The 17,919-nt window shown below is 48.5% G+C and overlaps 1 protein-coding gene across 2 annotated transcripts in view; it reads left to right on the forward strand.

Annotated features, from left to right (window-relative positions):
- Positions 1-6,759: 6,759 nt before the first annotated feature.
- Positions 6,760-17,919, forward strand: part of PLCG2 (phospholipase C gamma 2) — a 193,296-nt gene continuing 182,136 nt past the window's right edge. The window contains exons 1-2 of one of the 2 annotated variants that reach the window (XM_033219130.1): positions 6,760-6,927; positions 12,952-13,192. In XM_033219130.1, coding sequence (XP_033075021.1) covers positions 13,000-13,192 — 193 coding nt within the window. In that variant the 5' untranslated portion in view covers positions 6,760-6,927; positions 12,952-12,999. Of the gene's footprint in view, positions 6,928-12,951; positions 13,193-17,919 lie in introns of those variants that run through there. The other variant, XM_033219131.1, reaches the window with a different exon arrangement.

Consider the following 17,919-nt stretch of genomic DNA (forward strand, 5'->3'; position numbering starts at 1 on the left):
TAAAAAAATATTAATTTTTTGGCCTGGCATGATAGTGCATGCCTATAATCCCAGCCCTTTGGGAGGCTGAGGTGGGTGAATCGTTTGAGCTCAGGAGTTCGGGACCAGCCTGGGTAATACAATGAAAACTTGTCTCTACAAAAAAATACAAAAATCTAGCCAGGCATGGTGATGTGTGCCTGTAGTCCGAACCACTTGGGAGGCTGAGGTGGGAGGATTGTGTGAGCCTGGACAGGGGACAAAGGTTGCAGTGAGCTGCGATTGCGCAACTGCCCTCCTGCTTGGGCTACAGAGTGAGACCCTGTCTTAAAATAATAATACCAACTTTTTGTTGAGGTATAACATGCATAAAATGGCCCAGATCAGGCTGGGCATGGTGGCTTATGCCTGTAATCCCAGCACTTTGGGAGGCCGAGGCGGGCGGATCACGAGGTCAGGAGATCGAGACCATCCTGGCTAACACGGTGAAACCCCGTCTCTGCTAAAAATACAAAAAACTAGCCGGGCAAGGTGGCGGGTGCCTGTGGTCCCAGCTACTCGGGAGGCTGAGGCAGGAGAATGGCGTGAACCTGGGAGGCGGAGGTTGCAGCGAGCCGAGATCCGGCCACTGCACTCCAGCCTGGGGGACAGAGCGAGACTCCATCTCACACACACACACACACACACACACACACACACACACACACAGGCCCGGATCAGAAATACAGAGCTCAGTACATTTTCATAAAGTGACTAACCCATGTGACCACAAGATCAAAACCTAGAACATCATAGCCCTTAAGGTCCTTCCTTCTGCTGCCTCCGAGGCAGTGAGACTCACTCTTCTGACTTCCTTTTGTGTGTGAGACAAACTCTCTCTGTTGCTCGGGCTGGAGTATGGTGGTGTTGTCGTAACTCCCTGCAGCCTTAAACGCCTGTGCTCAAGCGATCCTCCCATCTCAGCCTCCCAGGTAGCCGGGACTATTCTGACTTCTAGAAGCACTGATGAGTTTTGTGAAACACAGCCTTGTTTTAGACAAAGCTTCTCTCTCCCTGGTGCTGTTGGAGAACTCTTGCTCATCCCTCAGGACCCAGTTCTGAGGTTACCTCCTCTGAGAAGTCTTCCCAGCTCCGTGAGGCAGAGGATTAGCCCTTGCCCGATTAGTCCCGCTAATTCCGCTCTTGCTGTTCTGTGATAGTAAGTGCCTCTTCCTGCTGTCTCCCCATTGAGAGGTAAAGAGGTCTAATCTATTTTCCTAATATAGGGTATAGTGGGTTGAATTGTGACCCCCCCGCCCCCCAAAAAACAACAACAAATAAAACTAAGTCCTAAACCCTGTACCTGTGAATGTAACCTTACTTGGAAATAAGGTTTGTTTGCCTGTTTGTTTTTTGAGATGGAGTCTCTCTGTTGCCCAGGCTGGAGTGCAGGGGCAGGATCTCTACTCACTGCAACCTCTGCCTCCCAGGCTCAAATGATTCTCCTGCCTCAGTCTCCCAAGTAGCTGGGACTACCGGCTGTGCCACTATGCCTGACTACTTTTTGTATTTTTAGTAAAGATGGGGTTTCACCATGTTGGCCAGGATGGTCTTAAACTCCTGACCTTAAATGATCCACCTGCCTTGGCCTCCCACAGTGCTGGGATTACAGGTGTGAGCCACTGGTGCAAGGCTGGAAATAGGGCCTTTATAGAGGTAATTAAGTTAGGGATCTCAAGATGAGATCATCCTGGATTCAGGGTGGACACTAAATCGGAGGACTGGTGTTCTTACCAGAGAAAGGAGAGGAATATTTGAGACAGCAGAGGGCCACAAGAAGACAGAGGCAGAGTTAGAGTGATGCAGCTCCAAGCCAAGGAACACAGGATCACCACCAACCACAGAACGTGGGAGAAAGGCATGGGGCAGATTCTCACCTAGGGCCTAAGGAGGGAACCAGTGCTGCTGCTGGCACCTTGCGTTCAGACTTCTGGCCTCCAGAACTTTGAGATGATATATTTCCATTTTTTTTGTAAGTCACCAAGTTCATGATAATTTGTTACGTCAGCCTTTGACAGGAAGACACGAGGCCTGGTATTAGATAAGGGCTCAGTGTTTGTTGAATGAATGAAAGGGGCCAGGCGTGGTGGCTCACGCCTGTAATCACAGCACATTGGGAGGCCGAGGTGGGTGGATCACCTGAGGTCAGGAGTTCAAGACCAGCCTGGCCAACATGGCAAAACCCTATCTCTACTAAAAATACAAAAAAAAAAAAAAAAAAAAAAGGCCAGGCATGGTGGTGCACACCTGTAGTCCCAACTAGTCAGGATGCTAAGGCACAAAAATCGCTTGAGCCCAGGAGGCAGAGGGTGCAGTGAACTGAGATCCAACTGCTGCACTCCAGCCTGGGCGATTAAAAAAAAAAAGAAAAAGCGAAACCATTAACATTAAACCAGAGGCTCTACCAAGCTGGCCACAGTTTAAATAGCAGAGGGGGCTGCCTTCCCCCTGCCCCCAGCAGCAGTGAGGCCTAACCCCACTGCAAGCCCATGGTGGGCGGTACTTCCTGTCACAGAGGTCTGCCAGCCAGCAGCTGGGACTCGGCTCGTCCCCAGGGATGGGTGATTCTCCGAACAATGTTGGGAAAGGAAACTGGGCTCAAGGGCTCCGGGGGGGTTTCTGGTCATTTTGGTTGTGGGGGTAGAGAGGTAGGGTTGGCGAGGTTCCCTGGGGCAGGGCGGTGGACCTCAGCCTGGTCACTGCCTTTGGAGGTGTGGGTGGAGGAGGAGAAAGGAGGTCTAGGTTTGAAATAACCCTCTAAGAGTTTTTTTTTCTGTTTTTGGTCAGAGTCTTACTCTGTTGCTCAGGCTGGAGTGCAGTGGCACATGATCTCGGCTCACTGCCTGCACCCTCTGCCTCCTGGGCTCAAGTGATCCTCCAGCCTCAGCTTCCTGAGTAGCTGGGACTCAGGCACATGCCACCATGCCTGGCTAATTTTGAAAGATTTTTGTAGAGATGGTGGTCTCATCATGTTGACTAGGCTAGTCTTGAACTCCTGGGCTTAAGTGGTCCACCCTCCTTAGCCTCCCAAATAGCTGAGATTATAGGTATGAGCCAATGTGCCCAGACCACAGATATTTTTGAAAACACCTTTATTGAGATATAATTCACATCCCATGCCACTCATCCATGTAAAGTGTACAGTACAGAGACTTCAGCACATTCACAGGGTTGAGCAGCCATCATTACAATCAATTTTAGAACATTCTTATCATCCCAAAGAGCAGCCCTGTGCCCCTTATCCGTTACCTTCCGATAGGCCCACTCTCTGCTTTCCTGGTCCTTGGCAACCACTGATCTACGTTCTATCTCTATAGATTTGCTGATTCTGGAAATGCCAAAGGTGGGTCTTATGATGGGGAAATTAGGTCCTATGACTGTGAGCAACCCACAGTCATACAACTAAGGAAGGCACAGACCTGGGACTGGAGCCCAGATTCCCTGCTTCCCAGGTTCATGCTTTCAAAGTAGGTCTTCTTCCCAGTAACAATTCCTAAAATAGCCAGCCCTGATTTTGCCCCATGGGGATGAGTGCTTTACCTCCCCCATCTTACAATCCCCCTCAGATGTAGGTGCATTTCTGATACCCACAGATGTAATAATGAGGTAACTGATACCCAGAGAGGCTAATGGTCCAATGCACCATGGCTGCCAACAAAGAGAAGAGGGTAATAGGGAAAAGCATTTGCATGCCCAAGGACTGGTGAGCAACACAGAATACAAAGAGTCAAGGTGGCCAGGCGCGGTGGCTCAAGCCTGTAATCCCAGCACTTTGGGAGGTCGAGACGGGCGGATCACGAGGTCAGGTGATCGAGACCATCCTGGCTAACACGGTGAAACCCCGTCTCTACTAAAAAATACAAAAAACTAGCCGGGCGAGGTGGCGGGCGCCTGTAGTCCCAGCTACTCCGGAAGCTGAGGCAGTAGAATGGGGTAAACCCGGGAGGCGGAGCTTGCAGTGAGCTGAGATCCGGCCACTGCACTCCAGCCTGGGCGACAGAGCGAGACTCCGTCTCAAAAAAAAAAAAAAAGAAGAAGAAAGAATAAATACACAGAATGATTCCTTCCCTACCTATTATCCTTTGGAAAAGAAGTGTCATTTTACACTGGAGTCCTCCCAGAGCAGCGGCTGCCACCTTGAGGATGATGATGGTGGTTATTTTTGAGATGGAGTCTTGCTCTATCACCCAGGCTGGAGGGCAGTGGTGCCATCTTGACTCACTGCAACCTCTGCCTCCTGGGTTCAAACGATTCTCCTGCCTCAGCCTCCCAAGTAGCTGAGACTACGGGTGTGTGCCAACATGCCTGGTTAATTTTTGTGTTTTTAGTAGAGAGGGGGTTTTACCATGTTGGCCAGGCTCATCGTGAACTCCTGATCTCAGGTGAGCTGCCTGCCTTGGCCTTCCAAAGTGCTGGGATTACAGGCATGAGCCACTGCACCCAGCACATCACTTTTATTTTGAGCAACCATGTTAGAGTTTGAGAAAGAGATGAGGGGTCCCAGTACTCTCTTTCAATCCACTGATTCCTTCAGTTGTTCACCCGGCGGAGTGGGGTTGGGCTGGGGCTTGGTTAGCAAAAAATGAGGCAAGGAAGAAAAGGAATTAAAAACCTGAAAGAAAAGAAAGCAAACTGCCATCTCCTATGACCATTATCTCACACACAATGGACATTTTAACTAAAAAATGCTATAGGCTCACAGACATAGATCAAACAGAAACCTCTTCTTCACATTCTTATTTTTTTGCTTGGTTCCCACAGATGAGAGAAAAATCCAGCCAGAATTGGCATCTGTCAGGATAGGCTTTTAGGAGCCAGGGCTTCCTAGAGTGGTCTCCATACATTCTCATTTAGTCAGCAAGAGATTTAACCCACTCCCCTATCCATGTAGACTTTGTAATAAATTATACGTATATATGACTGTTCTAATATATTATGTACATTATATAACACATACTAAAACAAAAGTGTGAAAAAGATTGGTTGAAATAAATACAAGCTGAAGTTCTAAAAAAAAAAAAAAAAAATGAGGCAAAGAAATTGCCTCTAGATGTAGTCATTTTTTCCTGGGGAATTGGCCCCCATGACTTCAAGTGATTGATGTCATGAGTCCTTCCAAGATCTCTTTTAAAAGTTGATGTGTTAAGTGATCTGTGTTGATGAGCACGGGTACACACCCTGGTTAGGAGTGCTGAAAGAAGTGAATCCACAGATCTTGCAAAGTCAGCAAACAAATCCTGTGGCTTGGCATACAACGTTGACAGTGATATTCCTCAATTCAAAAATTCTATAATAGGCTGGGCGCAGTGGCTCATGCCCGTAATCCCAGCACTTCGGGAGGCCAAGGTGGGTGGATCACTTGAGGTCAGGAGTTTGAGACCAGTCTGGCCAACATGGTGAAACCCCATCTCTACTAAAAATACAAAAAATTAGCATGCACCTGTAATCCCAGCTACTCAGGAGGCTGAGGCAGGAGAATCGCTTGAACCTGGGAGGTGGAGGTTACAGTGAGCCGAGATCGTGCCACTACACTCCAGCCTGGGCAACAGAGCGAGACTTCATCTCAAAAAAAACCAAAAAAACAAAAAAACAAAAAACCTATAACACACCAGGTGCAGTGGCACATGCCTGTGATCCCAGTGCTTTGGGAGGTAGAGGCAGGAGGATTGCTTGAGGTCAGGAGTTCAAGACCAGCCTGGGCAACATAGTGAAACCTCCTGTCTAAAAAAGAGAAAATTAGCCAAGTGTGATGTGCGTCTGTAGTCCCATCTCTTCAGGAGGTGGAAGTAGGAGGATCGCTTGAGCTCCGGAGTTTGAGGATGCAGTGAACTATGATGGCACCACTGCACTCCAGGCTGGGTGACAGTGACCCTGCCTCTTTGAAAAAACAAGGTATAACTCAAGCAACTTAGAAGTGAAATTCAAGTGCCTAACAGCTGTCTAGGTGCCTCTGAAGCTGGGTCTAGTCACAACGAAGATACCTCCATTAAAGAGCATAGGAAGGGTTTGAATCAGATAGCTTCATGCAACATACGAACGAAAAAATAAATTTCTTAAAGAACATATTAGCTTCTTCTCATGAGATCAGGAAAACGGGACATCAGTTGTCGGGGGTTCTTTGCTCCTGACTCTCTTTGGGGCTGGCACTGTGTTGATCACGTTTTTCAGTTGGGGAAACCGAGGCTGTTGGTATTTAAGTGGTCTGCCTAAGGTAGCAGTAAGGGGTGCTCTGACTCCAGCGCAGCCTCAACCAGGGCTTCAAATTAGGGCCATGAATTGGCAATTCCTGGCGGGTGATTGTGAGGAGTATATTTATTTTTATTATTTATTTATTTATTTTTGAGACGGAGTGTCGCTTGGCCACACCCATCCTAGCTCATTGCTGTCTCGAACTCTCGAGCTCAAGCGATCCTCCCGTCTAGGCTTCCCAAAGTGCTGGGATGACCGGCGTGAGCCCGGGCGCCGGACCGGGAGTGTGTTAAGTATACAGCAAACACCTGGACTGCGGCCGGCGCTCCAGGAATGCTGCGATTTTGGTGCATTCCCTTTGGACCTGGCCAAGTGGCCTCGGGCAGGTAGCCTCCCCTCGGGCTGCCTCAGTTTCTTCCTTGGCACGCAGAGGCGGGGCTCCAGGCCTGGGCCGCCCCACGGCGGGGAGGGCGCGGGGACGCGGCGCTCAGGGTGCGCTCCGAGAGGCAGATCAGGCTGGGCGCGCCAGGGGCGGGGCGGGGGGCGGCCCCCGAGGATCACGTGGCGCGGGGCCGCGGCCGAAGCAGAAGTAGCGAGCGCGGGTGGCGGAGGGCGTGAGCCGCCGGGAATAACCCGAGTCCGGACGCGGGCGGCTGCGCGCGGGACCTCGGAGCCCAAACCTGGGGCAGGCAGGCAGCTGCGCCCGGGCGGCACCGCCAGGTGAGCTGCTCGGCCGGGAGCGAGGCAAGCAGGGCGCCCCGTTACCTGCGCCCGGCGGGGACCGGCGCCCAGGGCGCTGTATCCGAGGGGGTCTGCGCCCTGGCTCAGCCGGAGCGGGCAGGGACGGGGCGCACCCTCCGGGACCCCGGCCCGACGTGCCCGGGTCCGTTTGGTGACGTCAGGGATCCTGGCTCAGCCGCCGGCACTTCCTCACCCGGGGCCAGCGCCACCTCTCCGGTCTGTGCGGTGGGGCGGCCCCGACTTTGAATGGGGACCCGGAGGAAGGTCAGAGGTCGTGCGGGGGCTGGCGTTCAAAACTCCTCTTTCCGAGCGGCGCTACGTGGGGGTGGCGCCGTCTCTCCTGACCGCCCCTGTGCGCAGAGCTCTCGGACGCTCGGAGCCACACTTCCCGTCTCACTTCGGTGGTTGCGGGTGGCGGGTGGGAGCGATACCGCGGGAGGCGCAGTCCTTCCCCGAGACTTTTGGAGAGCTTGCAGGACACTCGCGATGCCCGCTCCACAACTCTCTGCGTAATTATGCGTGTGTCTGTGCGTGTTCCTGGTTATACTTTGGAATCCTAATGAGGGCGTTACCTGCACAGCAAGAGTTCAAGTTAAAGATGTGTCCCGTTTGGACAGGGAGTGTCTGGATTCCAGCAGGAGGTTGGGGCGGGGCTCTCTTGGTACCCAAATCTTGAACTAGGGTGAGAAACTATGGGGGAGTGGTGTTAAATGGGTGACATGGTCGAGGGTAACAGGTGGCCTTGTCCATCAGAATTTAATTTGAATTTCAGTTCCATCAGTGTGACCCTGGGCAAGTTGAAGAACCTTTTTGAGTCTGTTTCCCCTTCTGGATACTGGAGCCACCCAAGCCTATTTTCCAGGGCTGTGTCGAGATTATTGCTGTTCCACGAGGTTCGCTGAGAATCGGGGCGCATGCATGGAGAGTCCTCGGGCAGTTCCTGACTCTCTGGTTCAAGGGCATTCTGTGGGGGCATGGGCCCTTGTCCTTAGCTACAGTTCTGTGGGGAAGTGTTAGAGAATTTTGAAGTCTATGCCAGCCTCAAGCAGTTTCTCTTGCAACGGTGTGTGTGCACTCACGTGTATGCCAACTCAGGGCCAGTCCTCATTGTGAGCCTCACTGATGTTTAAGTCACCTAATGATGCAGCTGCCACCCCCCACCAGCGACTGGAGTATGGGCAGTTCCTCTGGAAGAGGAAAAGCAGAGACCCCATGAGTAGCTGTTTTGCACTCATTCGGTAGAGTCAGTGAAAAACTGCTGGTGAAAAAATTTGAAAACACTTCTTGTTTGGGCGCGGTGGCTCACGCCTGCAATCCCAGCACTTTGGGAGGCCGAGGTGGGCGGATGTCTTGAGGTCAGGCGTTCCAGACCAGCCTGGCCAACATGGTGAAACCCCATCTCTACTAAAACTATAAAAATTACCTGGGCGTGGTGGGGTGAGCCTGTAATCCCAGCTACTCAGGAGGCTGAGGCAGGAGAATCACTTGAACCCAGGAGGTGGAGATTGCAGTGAACGCAGATCATGCCATTGCACTCCAGCCTGGGTGACAAGAGGGAGACTCCGTCTCAAAACAAACAAACAACAAACAAACATTAATTTATAAAACAGCAAGAACACAAAGAGAAAAGTTTTCCCGTTACATCATCACTTAATATAAAGTCAAGTTGTATCCTCTGTCCTCTCGCAGCCTCCAATAAATACTAACCACTCTCCCGGATTTACCAGCAGTTCGCCTTTATAAAAATGGAATTGTATTATACGCATACACTTGCAACTATTGTTTGCAGCTATTTTTTTTTTATTGACCTCACAGATCTTTCCAGATCCAATTGTTATCCATCATCCTCATTCTTTCTGATAGCAACTGAGCATTCTTCAGTGCGTGTGCACCATGGTTTATCCAGGAGGCCCTCCACATTGATGAGCAGTTGTTTCTTGTTTTTTTTTTTTTTTTTTGTATTTCTATTGCAAGTATTGCTTCCATGATTTTCTGTCATACAGATTGCATCTTTGTGCATGTCTTTCTGTACATGTACAATTGCAGGATCGAAGCATATGCATGTTTTGGTTTTTAATAGCTGCTCAGAGGTTGTCCTAAAAGAGCAGGGGTGGAATTTACAGTCTCACCTCCACTGGCTGACACCGTTCCTTTGAGAATAGTGTATCCCCTCTGATGCCACAGGGTGGGTGTCAGGTGCAGTGGTAATGTCCTTTGAACTGTTGGAGGGCCCTTACCACAGAAGTATTTGCCTGTGCCCCATTTTAGCAGAGTTGTTTTGTGGGATTTTGGATGAAATCCTGTACCGGCTTACCATGCAGAGAGCACTGAAGAGAGAGAAACTGCCTTGATTTCTGGTTTGGGGTCCTTATATCTCATTTCATGCCCTTCTAAATAAGTTTATGAAATACAAGAACATGAATGAGATTTTGAGATACAAGAAAATGTCCTTTAGAAGGACACAAAATGTAAAAATGGCAGAAATCGGTTATTCAAACTCAGCCATGTTTGTATTTACAAAATAAGTGATTTTATAGAATTACCCATTAAGAATGGGAAACAGGAACAAAAAAGGAATTTCAAGCCTTTTTTTTTTTTTTGAAAAAACAACAATGAAAAAGCAGAAGCAAAATGGAAGTTGCTGTGATGGCTGGTGCACTCCCCTGGGGTCAAGGCCTTGGAGACCTCCCTGCCATAGTTGCTAAAGCATGGCACGCCGGAGGCCTGAGCTGGGTGCTGGCAGGATTTGAATGGTGGGCTCCAAGAATCTTTTGGCCATGAAGATCTGTTTCCAGTTGTATCTCATGAGCTCATTCGTGTTCTTGTATCTCATAAGCTTCTTTAGAAGGGCATTTCGTGAGATACAGGAACCCCAAACCAGCAATCAAAGAAGTTTTTGTCTCCTTAGTGCTCTCTGCATGGTAAGCCAGTACAGGATTTCATCCAAAATCCCATAAAACAATTCTGTTAAAATGGGGCACAGGCAAATACTTGAGTGGTAAGGGCCCTCCAATAGTTGAAGGGATGTTACTACTGCACCTGACACCACGCTGCAGCAACCGAGAGGATACAGTGTTTTCAAAGGAACGGTGTCAGCCACTGTACGTAAGAGTGTAAATTCCACCCCTGCTCTTTTAGGGCAACCTGTGAGCAGGTATTAAAAAAAAAATTGGTGAGAGGCAGCGTGGAAGAGCTGGTGTTTATGGCTGAGCTGATCCACTGGGCTTCCAAGCTGGAAGTAACTGGAACCCTGGGGAAGGTTAAGTCCAAGGCCTTCCCAGATCCAGGGCAGGAAAGAACTGAGGAACCTGGTCCCTTCCTGGTTTCTGTCTAATTGAAGGTGTTATAATGGGGCTTGTATTTCCTACTTATGTTCCAGTGGACAATGACCTAGGGACCTGGGAGTATGGAACTCCAGGATGCATGGCTGGGGACTGTCAACATAGAAGAGCTTTGTGGTTGGCACCTGGGTCAAATCCATTTCAGCTACTTTCTATCTGTGTGACCTTGGATAAGTCCCTTAACCTCTTTTGAGAGGGGCAAGTACTGGCAAATCAGTTAATATCTGGCCAAATTCTGCCACAGGGTTCTGGACTGGGGGCTTGGGACTCAGGTGAGGGTTTTGATCTTTGTGCTGCCACTGGTCTACATGACTTTGATTAAGTAATGTGACCTCTTGGGATTTCAGTTTTCCCCTGCAGTATTTCCCATTGAGATAAATAACATGAACCAGACATGATGGGTGCTTGGCACCTGGGGAGGGGCCCAATAAATGGCTGCTTAACAGGGATAAAGTAGGCCATGGAGGCACCTTGTTCATCCCTTTGTCCTGGGTAATGATCAGGAGGTTGTTTTAGGTTTCTCCTGATAAGGTAAGATGCACATTAACTCTCAGCAGGGTATTTAACATACTCTGTTCTGCCTCGCAGTCTTTGCTTTAAACTTCAAGCCAGTTCCTCCTGCTTCGTCTTTTTTGGAAGATTGAATTCAGATGCCTGCTTTTTTCCCCTGAAAACTTTTTCTGAGTCCTTTAAGTGCCTAGCCCCACTCCAGATTAAATTTAGGGGCCCTTCTTGATGCTCTCTGCCTGCTGCCTCCCCATGCATGCTTCTGCTGCTGCACTTGTAACCACATTAGAATTCTCAGTTAATTAGTCTGTTTCCACATGGGCACAGGGCAGGTGTAATTATCTCTTGTTGCTGGTATGGTTGGCCGAAGAGGTGCCTTTGGTATGGGTGTGCAGTAGAGGGAGGTGGGGGCAAAGGGCAAATCCTGAGCCCCTCCCCATTCCCCTCATTTGCATCCTAGTCCCCAGCTCAGTGCCTGGCACAGAGTTGACATTTGATTAATGCCTTCCCCAGTGCCTGATTAATGTTAACTGAGACCCTGCTAAATGCTGCAGGCTGTGCATACCTTGTAGCTTTTCGTCCTCCCAGCCGCCCCTTGTGGACATTTAACTTCCATTTTACAGATGAGGGAACCTAGGCACACATTTAGAGCAGCTTGGCAGGAGGCTGAGCCGGGCTGGAAGTGCAGACAGCCCTGGCTGAACACCAGCTTCTCAGAACTCCTTCCTCTTTAGATCCTGGAAAGGTCTCTCTAGTGCTACTCTGTAACCTTGAGAGCTACAGAGTAACAACTCCAGGCATCTACAGGGACTTGGAGGGAAACAAGGAGATAAGAAACAGAAAAAATAATGGTAATTTTAACAATAGCTTAATCTAATGAGTGCTGACTTTGCATCATTGTTTTAAGGGCCTGAGATACATTATCTTGTTTAAGCCTTACAAACACATTTAAATGGTGGATACTGTTACCTTCTTTTATGGGATTGGAAATGAGCCCAGAGGATCTAAGTGACTTGTAGTGGCTGCAGCGTAGCTGGCAAGGGGGTCCCTGGTGGCTCAGCTCCAGGGCCTGAGGAGCTCCCTCACTCTAAGTCCTATTTTGGGGGCAGGCAATGTGTTTCTGGGGATTTGGGAGGCAGAATAAGGGGATGGTACAGAGTGAGGGCTCAGGGAATGACTATGGATTTTGAGCAGAGGAGTGACATGATTTGATTTATGTTCTAAGAGGATCTTTCTGGCTCTGGGTTTGAGAATTAACCCTAGCAGGTCAGGGAAGAAGTGGGGAGACCAGGATTAGAATAGTTCAAGTATGAGATCCTAGGAGGAGCGGGTGAAAGGGTGAGGTGCATTGGAAGCGGCCATGAGAGAGTCCACGAAAGGATTCCTCCAAGATTTTGGGCCCAAGCACCTCTCTGACACCGCCCACGAGCAGAAACAGCAATCAAGGACAGCTGCTAGGTGCTGGGCATCACCCAGGTGCTTTGCTGGTGCATTTCTGAACACTCCCGTTTTAAAAAGGCTGAAACTGAGGCACAGAGAGGTGAAGCAGTCTACCCAGAGCCACACAGTCAGCAGGCACCTTCTCTGGGGTTTGATCTTGAAGCTTCCAAGAGCTGACATTTCCCGCCTTTTATCCTCATTTCTATGCAGAGGAACCATTTTCCAAGGTCTCCATGGGCAATTCTGAGGGTTTGGTTTGTTTTTGTTTATTTCATTTTTTGTGTGTGTTCTTAGTTTTGCTTAGGAAGTAGAGAGATGGTTAGCAATCTCTAGAAAGGATAGAGAAGGATATTGGAGATCAGGGCTGAGAGGTAGGAGCCAGGCTGGGCTGTTTTGGCTATTCAAATATTCTGTAGGATAAGAGTGGTTGGGGAGAGAGGAGGTCACTGCCAAGCCAGGGTGATTTGGTTATTCAAAGCCCAGGTAACGGTTGGGTCCTTGAGGCCAGGGGCTCTTCTCACACTTCAGTTTCCATTTAAAGCTCTGTGTCCTGCCTGAGCTCTCTGAGTGGCCAGCAATGCCTTGCCACTAGAACCTCCTCCTAAAACTTATCCTGATTGACATGAGACAGGATTTTGGTTCCTGAAGTTCATGCCCTGTTACCTAAATCCCCTCTATACTAAAGTCAGTTCACTCTTTCATTCTGCCCTTTCAGCCTCCTGATTTCTCCTGATTCCTTCCTTCCTCCCTGGAGTGGCCCACAATGTCCACCATGGTCAATGTGGATTCCCTTGCGGAATATGAGAAGAGCCAGATCAAGAGAGCCCTGGAGCTGGGGACGGTGATGACTGTGTTCAGCTTCCGCAAGTCCACCCCTGAGCGGAGGACCGTCCAGGTGATCATGGAGACGCGGCAGGTGGCCTGGAGCAAGACCGCTGACAAGATCGAGGGCTTCTGTGAGTACTCACTGGGTGGGGCAGTGTGGCCCGTCCTCTGGGGCCCTGGCCTGAGCACCTGTCCACCTTCCTATCTTGTCATTACTGTGGTTGTTGTTGGTTTGATATGTTCTTTTATTCTTCTAAAAATGAAAGCGTTGCCAGTTTGTGTGGGACGCTGATGAGGTTTACAGCAGGTGGAGGAGGTTCAGCCAGGACAGCTCTGGTGAAATAGCAGAAGCTGGGGTCAGCCAACTTGGAAACGGCATTCGGGCAGCCCTCCTTGCCTGGTGGGTCTGTCCCCTATGTGACAGCATCAGGGATCGTCTGCTTCCCACAGCTGGTCGAGTCGTCTGTCCTCTTAAGGGCTAACTAGCCCAAGCTTGCAGAAACTCATAGCTTGGTCACCAAATGCTACCGTGTTTTACTGCACACCACAGCAGTGAGGGGCCTTCGCTTTAGTCTCCAAGCAGGGAGAGTGAGTTGTTGAATGTTTTGTAGCTTTCAAATGCAGGTCTGGTCCTGGCAGAGGGGTCCTTCCTCCCCCACCTCCTTTAGATTGGTCTGTTGCTTCAGATCCTAAAGTTTCTAAGACTGTTTTTAACTAATAAAGGCACTTAAGCAATTTTCAGTTGCAAAGATTTGCTCTAATTTGTGTTTTTGAATTAACTAGTTTTTAATTGAAATAGATATTCCTGAGGGTTAAGGAGTCAACTCAGATGTTTCTCCTCCCCAGCCCCTAATCCACGCTACTGAGGCAAGCTCATTACAAATTACTTTTATCTTCCAGAAATAGTCTATGCTTGCATAATGTGTGGGTTAAGAAAATGGGAACTCCTGTACACTTCTGCACCTTGACTTCTTTTTGTTAATTAATAATGATGTTGGCAGTGGTTTCTTATCAGCACACATTGATCTCATTCTTTCTTTGACACATGACATGTAATGGCACAGGCCTCAGTGTAACAGTTTAACTCCAGAGAGAGCATTTTGTGCTGTTTCCAGGCTTTTCTTATTAGTCGAGGTGACTATCGTTGTCCTCTTTTTTTAAACACATTTAATGTTTTTGAGACAGGATCTCTTTCTGTGACCCAGGATGGAGTGCAGTGGCATGATCATGGCTCACTGCAGCCTCAACCCCCTGGGCTCCAGTGACCTTCCCGCCTCAGTCTCCCAAGTAGCTGGGGTCATAGGAATGCACCACCATGCCTGGGTAATTTATTTTTATTTTATTTTATTTTATTTTATTTTTTTGTAGAGATGGGATCTCGCTATGTCTAGGCTGGTCTCAAATTTCTGTGCTCAAGTGATCCTCCCTCCTTGGCCTCCCAAAGCATTGGGATTATAGGCATGAGCCACCTCATCCAGCCTTGTACTCTTTTTTTTTTTAAATAATAGTTTTATTAAGACATGATTCACATAATATACATAGAATTCACCCATTGTATGCAGCATGTATAGTGTGGTGGTTTTAGTATATTTATATATATGTACAAGCACCACTACCATCAAACGTAGAACATTTATATCACCTCAAAATGACACCCAATACCTTTCACCATCGCCCCATCCCCTCATCCCCCCTACCAGACGTAAGCCACTGTTAAATTTAATTCTGTTTCTATAAACCTCCCTGTTCTGGACATTTCATAGAAATGGATCATATATATGTGGGCTTTTGTGACTGGCCTCTTTGACTCAGCATTTTTCAAGGTTCATCCTCTTTGTTGCATGGATCAGAAATTTCCCTTTTTATGGCAGAATCATGATACATTGTATGGATATTCTACAATTTATGTAGTCAATCATCTGTTGACGAACACTTGGGTTGTTGCCACCCTTTGGCTAATATAAATAGTGCTGCTAAGAATGTTTCTCTACAAGTTTTTGTGTGGGTGTCTGTTTTTATTTCTTTTGGGTATATACCTAGGAGTGGAATTGCTGGATCTTATGCTAACTCAGTTGCATCATTTTAGGAACTGTCAGACTGTTTTCCCAAGTGGCGGCACCATTTATATTCCCTTCAGTGATACAGAAGGGTGATCCTTGCATTATTCTTCATGTGTATGTATGGGTGTATCCGAAGGACAGCTTCCTGGAGGTTTATTTCTGAGCTGAAGTGTATGGCATATTTTAACTTGAAAGGGAAATTTGGCAGCACCCCTCAAAAGAGGTTGCCCCACTGCATGTTTCAGCTACAAGGTGTAAAAGTACCTGTTGCCTGTACCCTCATCTATGCTGCCTGGCTGCTAAACTTGGCCATCCACAGGTAGATTTTGGTAGTTTGGTGTCATCCTTCATTTGATGTACCCTATCATGAGTGTGATCACACTGCTTTCTGAAAGGCTTCTCCTGGTTTTGGAGCAAAGTGGGTCTCTTGTGGCACAGAGCCAGAGCCCTGATTTGAAACTGCCCATGTGGAGGCAGCCATCTTCCCTCTCCACTGTTTGCATTGGTCAGCTCCACCCCCAGGTGGCCCAGAAACCTGTTGCAGCTGGAGTGACCACCCTCCCTTCCCCCACAAGGGGTGAGAGGGTTGGTACTGCTGGTAAATACAGGTGGGCTACATTGAGAGTGGACTGCAGGTTGTTCCTTTCTCTTCTCAACCTGCCCATCCCAAGCCTAGCTGCCCATCAAACACCCAGGGAGGATCTTGAAAGTATAAGGTATTACCATGGCATGTGTATACACCTAGGCAACCAACCTGAACGTTCTGCACATGTATGCCGGAACTTAAAGTAAAATAAAATAAATATATATATATATATAAAAGAAAGTAGAGCATATTGGAACCTTCTTCTGAATCTCATTTTGATGGGCATGAGATAGGATTTTGGCTTGAAATCTATGCCCTGTCATTTTCCCCTTCTGCTAAGTAATATCACTTCACTCGCTTATGTGGGTGCGCTCTCTTACTCTCGCTCTCTGTTTTAGACACAGGGTCTTGCTCTGTTGCCCAGGTTAGAGTGCAATGCCCTGATCATGGTTCACTATAGTTGTGAACTCCTGGGCTCAAGTGATCCTCCTGCCCAGTCTCCCATGTAGCTGAGACTACAGGTGAGCATCGCCATGCCTAGCTAGTATTTTAACTTTTGTGTAGATAGGGTCTTGCTATGTTGCCCAGGCTGGTCTCAAACTCCTGGCTTCAAGCGATCCTCCCACCTTGGTCTCCCAAAGTGCTGGGATTACAGACAGGAACTACCATGCCTGGCCTCAATTCATTCTTTTATGTATCTGTTCAGCCTCTTTGTTTCCTTCTTCTTTCTCCCTGGAGTGACCAAGAATGATGATATTTCACCACTTTGGCTGAGGCGTTGTATTATAATAAATCCCCCAGATGGTCTGGTAACTAGGCAGGTTTCACACTTATGCCACTGGAGAGAAACTGCCCTTCTTTCCCCTTCCCCTCCTCTCCCTCCTTTTCTCCCTCCCACTTTCTCTTTCTTTCTCCTTCCCTTCCCACCTTTGCTCCTCTCCTTTGCCTCCCCTCTGCCATTTGAATGCCTGCTGTAGGCGCTGCCCTAGGCACTAGAGATATAGCAGTTATTAAATTGCATTCAAATCTTCATGGAGCCTATATTGCTTTATCAGATATGAGCAGTACGGGGCTTGACTTCCAGTGCCATTGGATGAACTTTGCTGTGTGATCTTGGGCAAGTTACCTCCACTCTCTGAACTTTAATTCCCTTATCTGTGGAATGGAAATAACACTGGTGTCTACCCCACAGGGTCATGGTTGGGAAGAAGCAAATGAGAAGATGCATCAGAGAGGCTCAGCTGAATTCATAGCATGTGACAGGCACTCAGTTGTTGGGAACCACCACTGTCATGATTTTTGCTGTTGTTGCTAACTAGTAGAGTCCAGCCTGTGTAGGGAATTAAAGTCTTGCTTAGGGGTTTGGACTGCGGGGGAGTAGGGTCCATTCTCAGGTTTTCAGAAGAAGGGCGACGTGATTGGATTTGCATCTTTGAGCACACTGTGGAGGTCCTGTTTGAGATGACGTTGTTGGTGAAGTGACAAGAAAAGCCAATTATGTGTGAAGAGCTTATAAATGGTCCTTCCCCCTCACACCTTGAGAGAGCAGGCCTTCAGGCCCTGGGTGGGGACTGTCAGTGTCACCGCTCAATCTCCTGCTGAGAAGGGTGACATTTCATCTCAAGAAGAACTCCCAGCTCTGGCAATTCATTCATGGGGTTCTGGTTAGCAGGAACATGCTGGTTACCATGGGGTCTTCAGGGGCAGGTGCACATGAGAGGAGCACCAGCACGTGGTTTTGGAATAGTTGGCAAGTGGTGTGTGACTTTTGGACAGGTGTTACAATCCCTCTGCAGCCCTGGGTAAAACACTGGGTCCTACTGTCTAAAGCAGTGCGTGGTTGTCAACCAGGGTGATTTTTGCCTTCCCCTCCCTACTCCAAGGTAGGGGGCATTTGACAATGTCTGGAGACGTGTTGGATTTTCTCACCTGGGATACAGGGTGCTGCTGGCATCCAGTGTGTAGAGGCCAGAGAGGCTGCTAAACGTTCTACAGTGCCCAGGACAGTCCCCACTACAGAGAGTGATCCAGCAAACATGTCAGTGGTGCAGGAGTTGAGAAACTGCCGTAGAGTCATGTGTTTGCTTTGCTCACAGCAATAAAATGTCACTGGGTAAAATAGGGTTTTGCTCTGAACCCTGTTTTGTTGGAACTTTCTCATTTGTTCAGCACGTTTGCCATCATATTGAGTGCGAAACTCTTCAGAGAGAGG

Source organism: Trachypithecus francoisi, unplaced genomic scaffold (assembly GCF_009764315.1).
Source record: "Trachypithecus francoisi isolate TF-2019V2 unplaced genomic scaffold, Tfra_2.0 Lachesis_group10, whole genome shotgun sequence".
NCBI lineage: Eukaryota > Metazoa > Chordata > Mammalia > Primates > Cercopithecidae > Trachypithecus > Trachypithecus francoisi.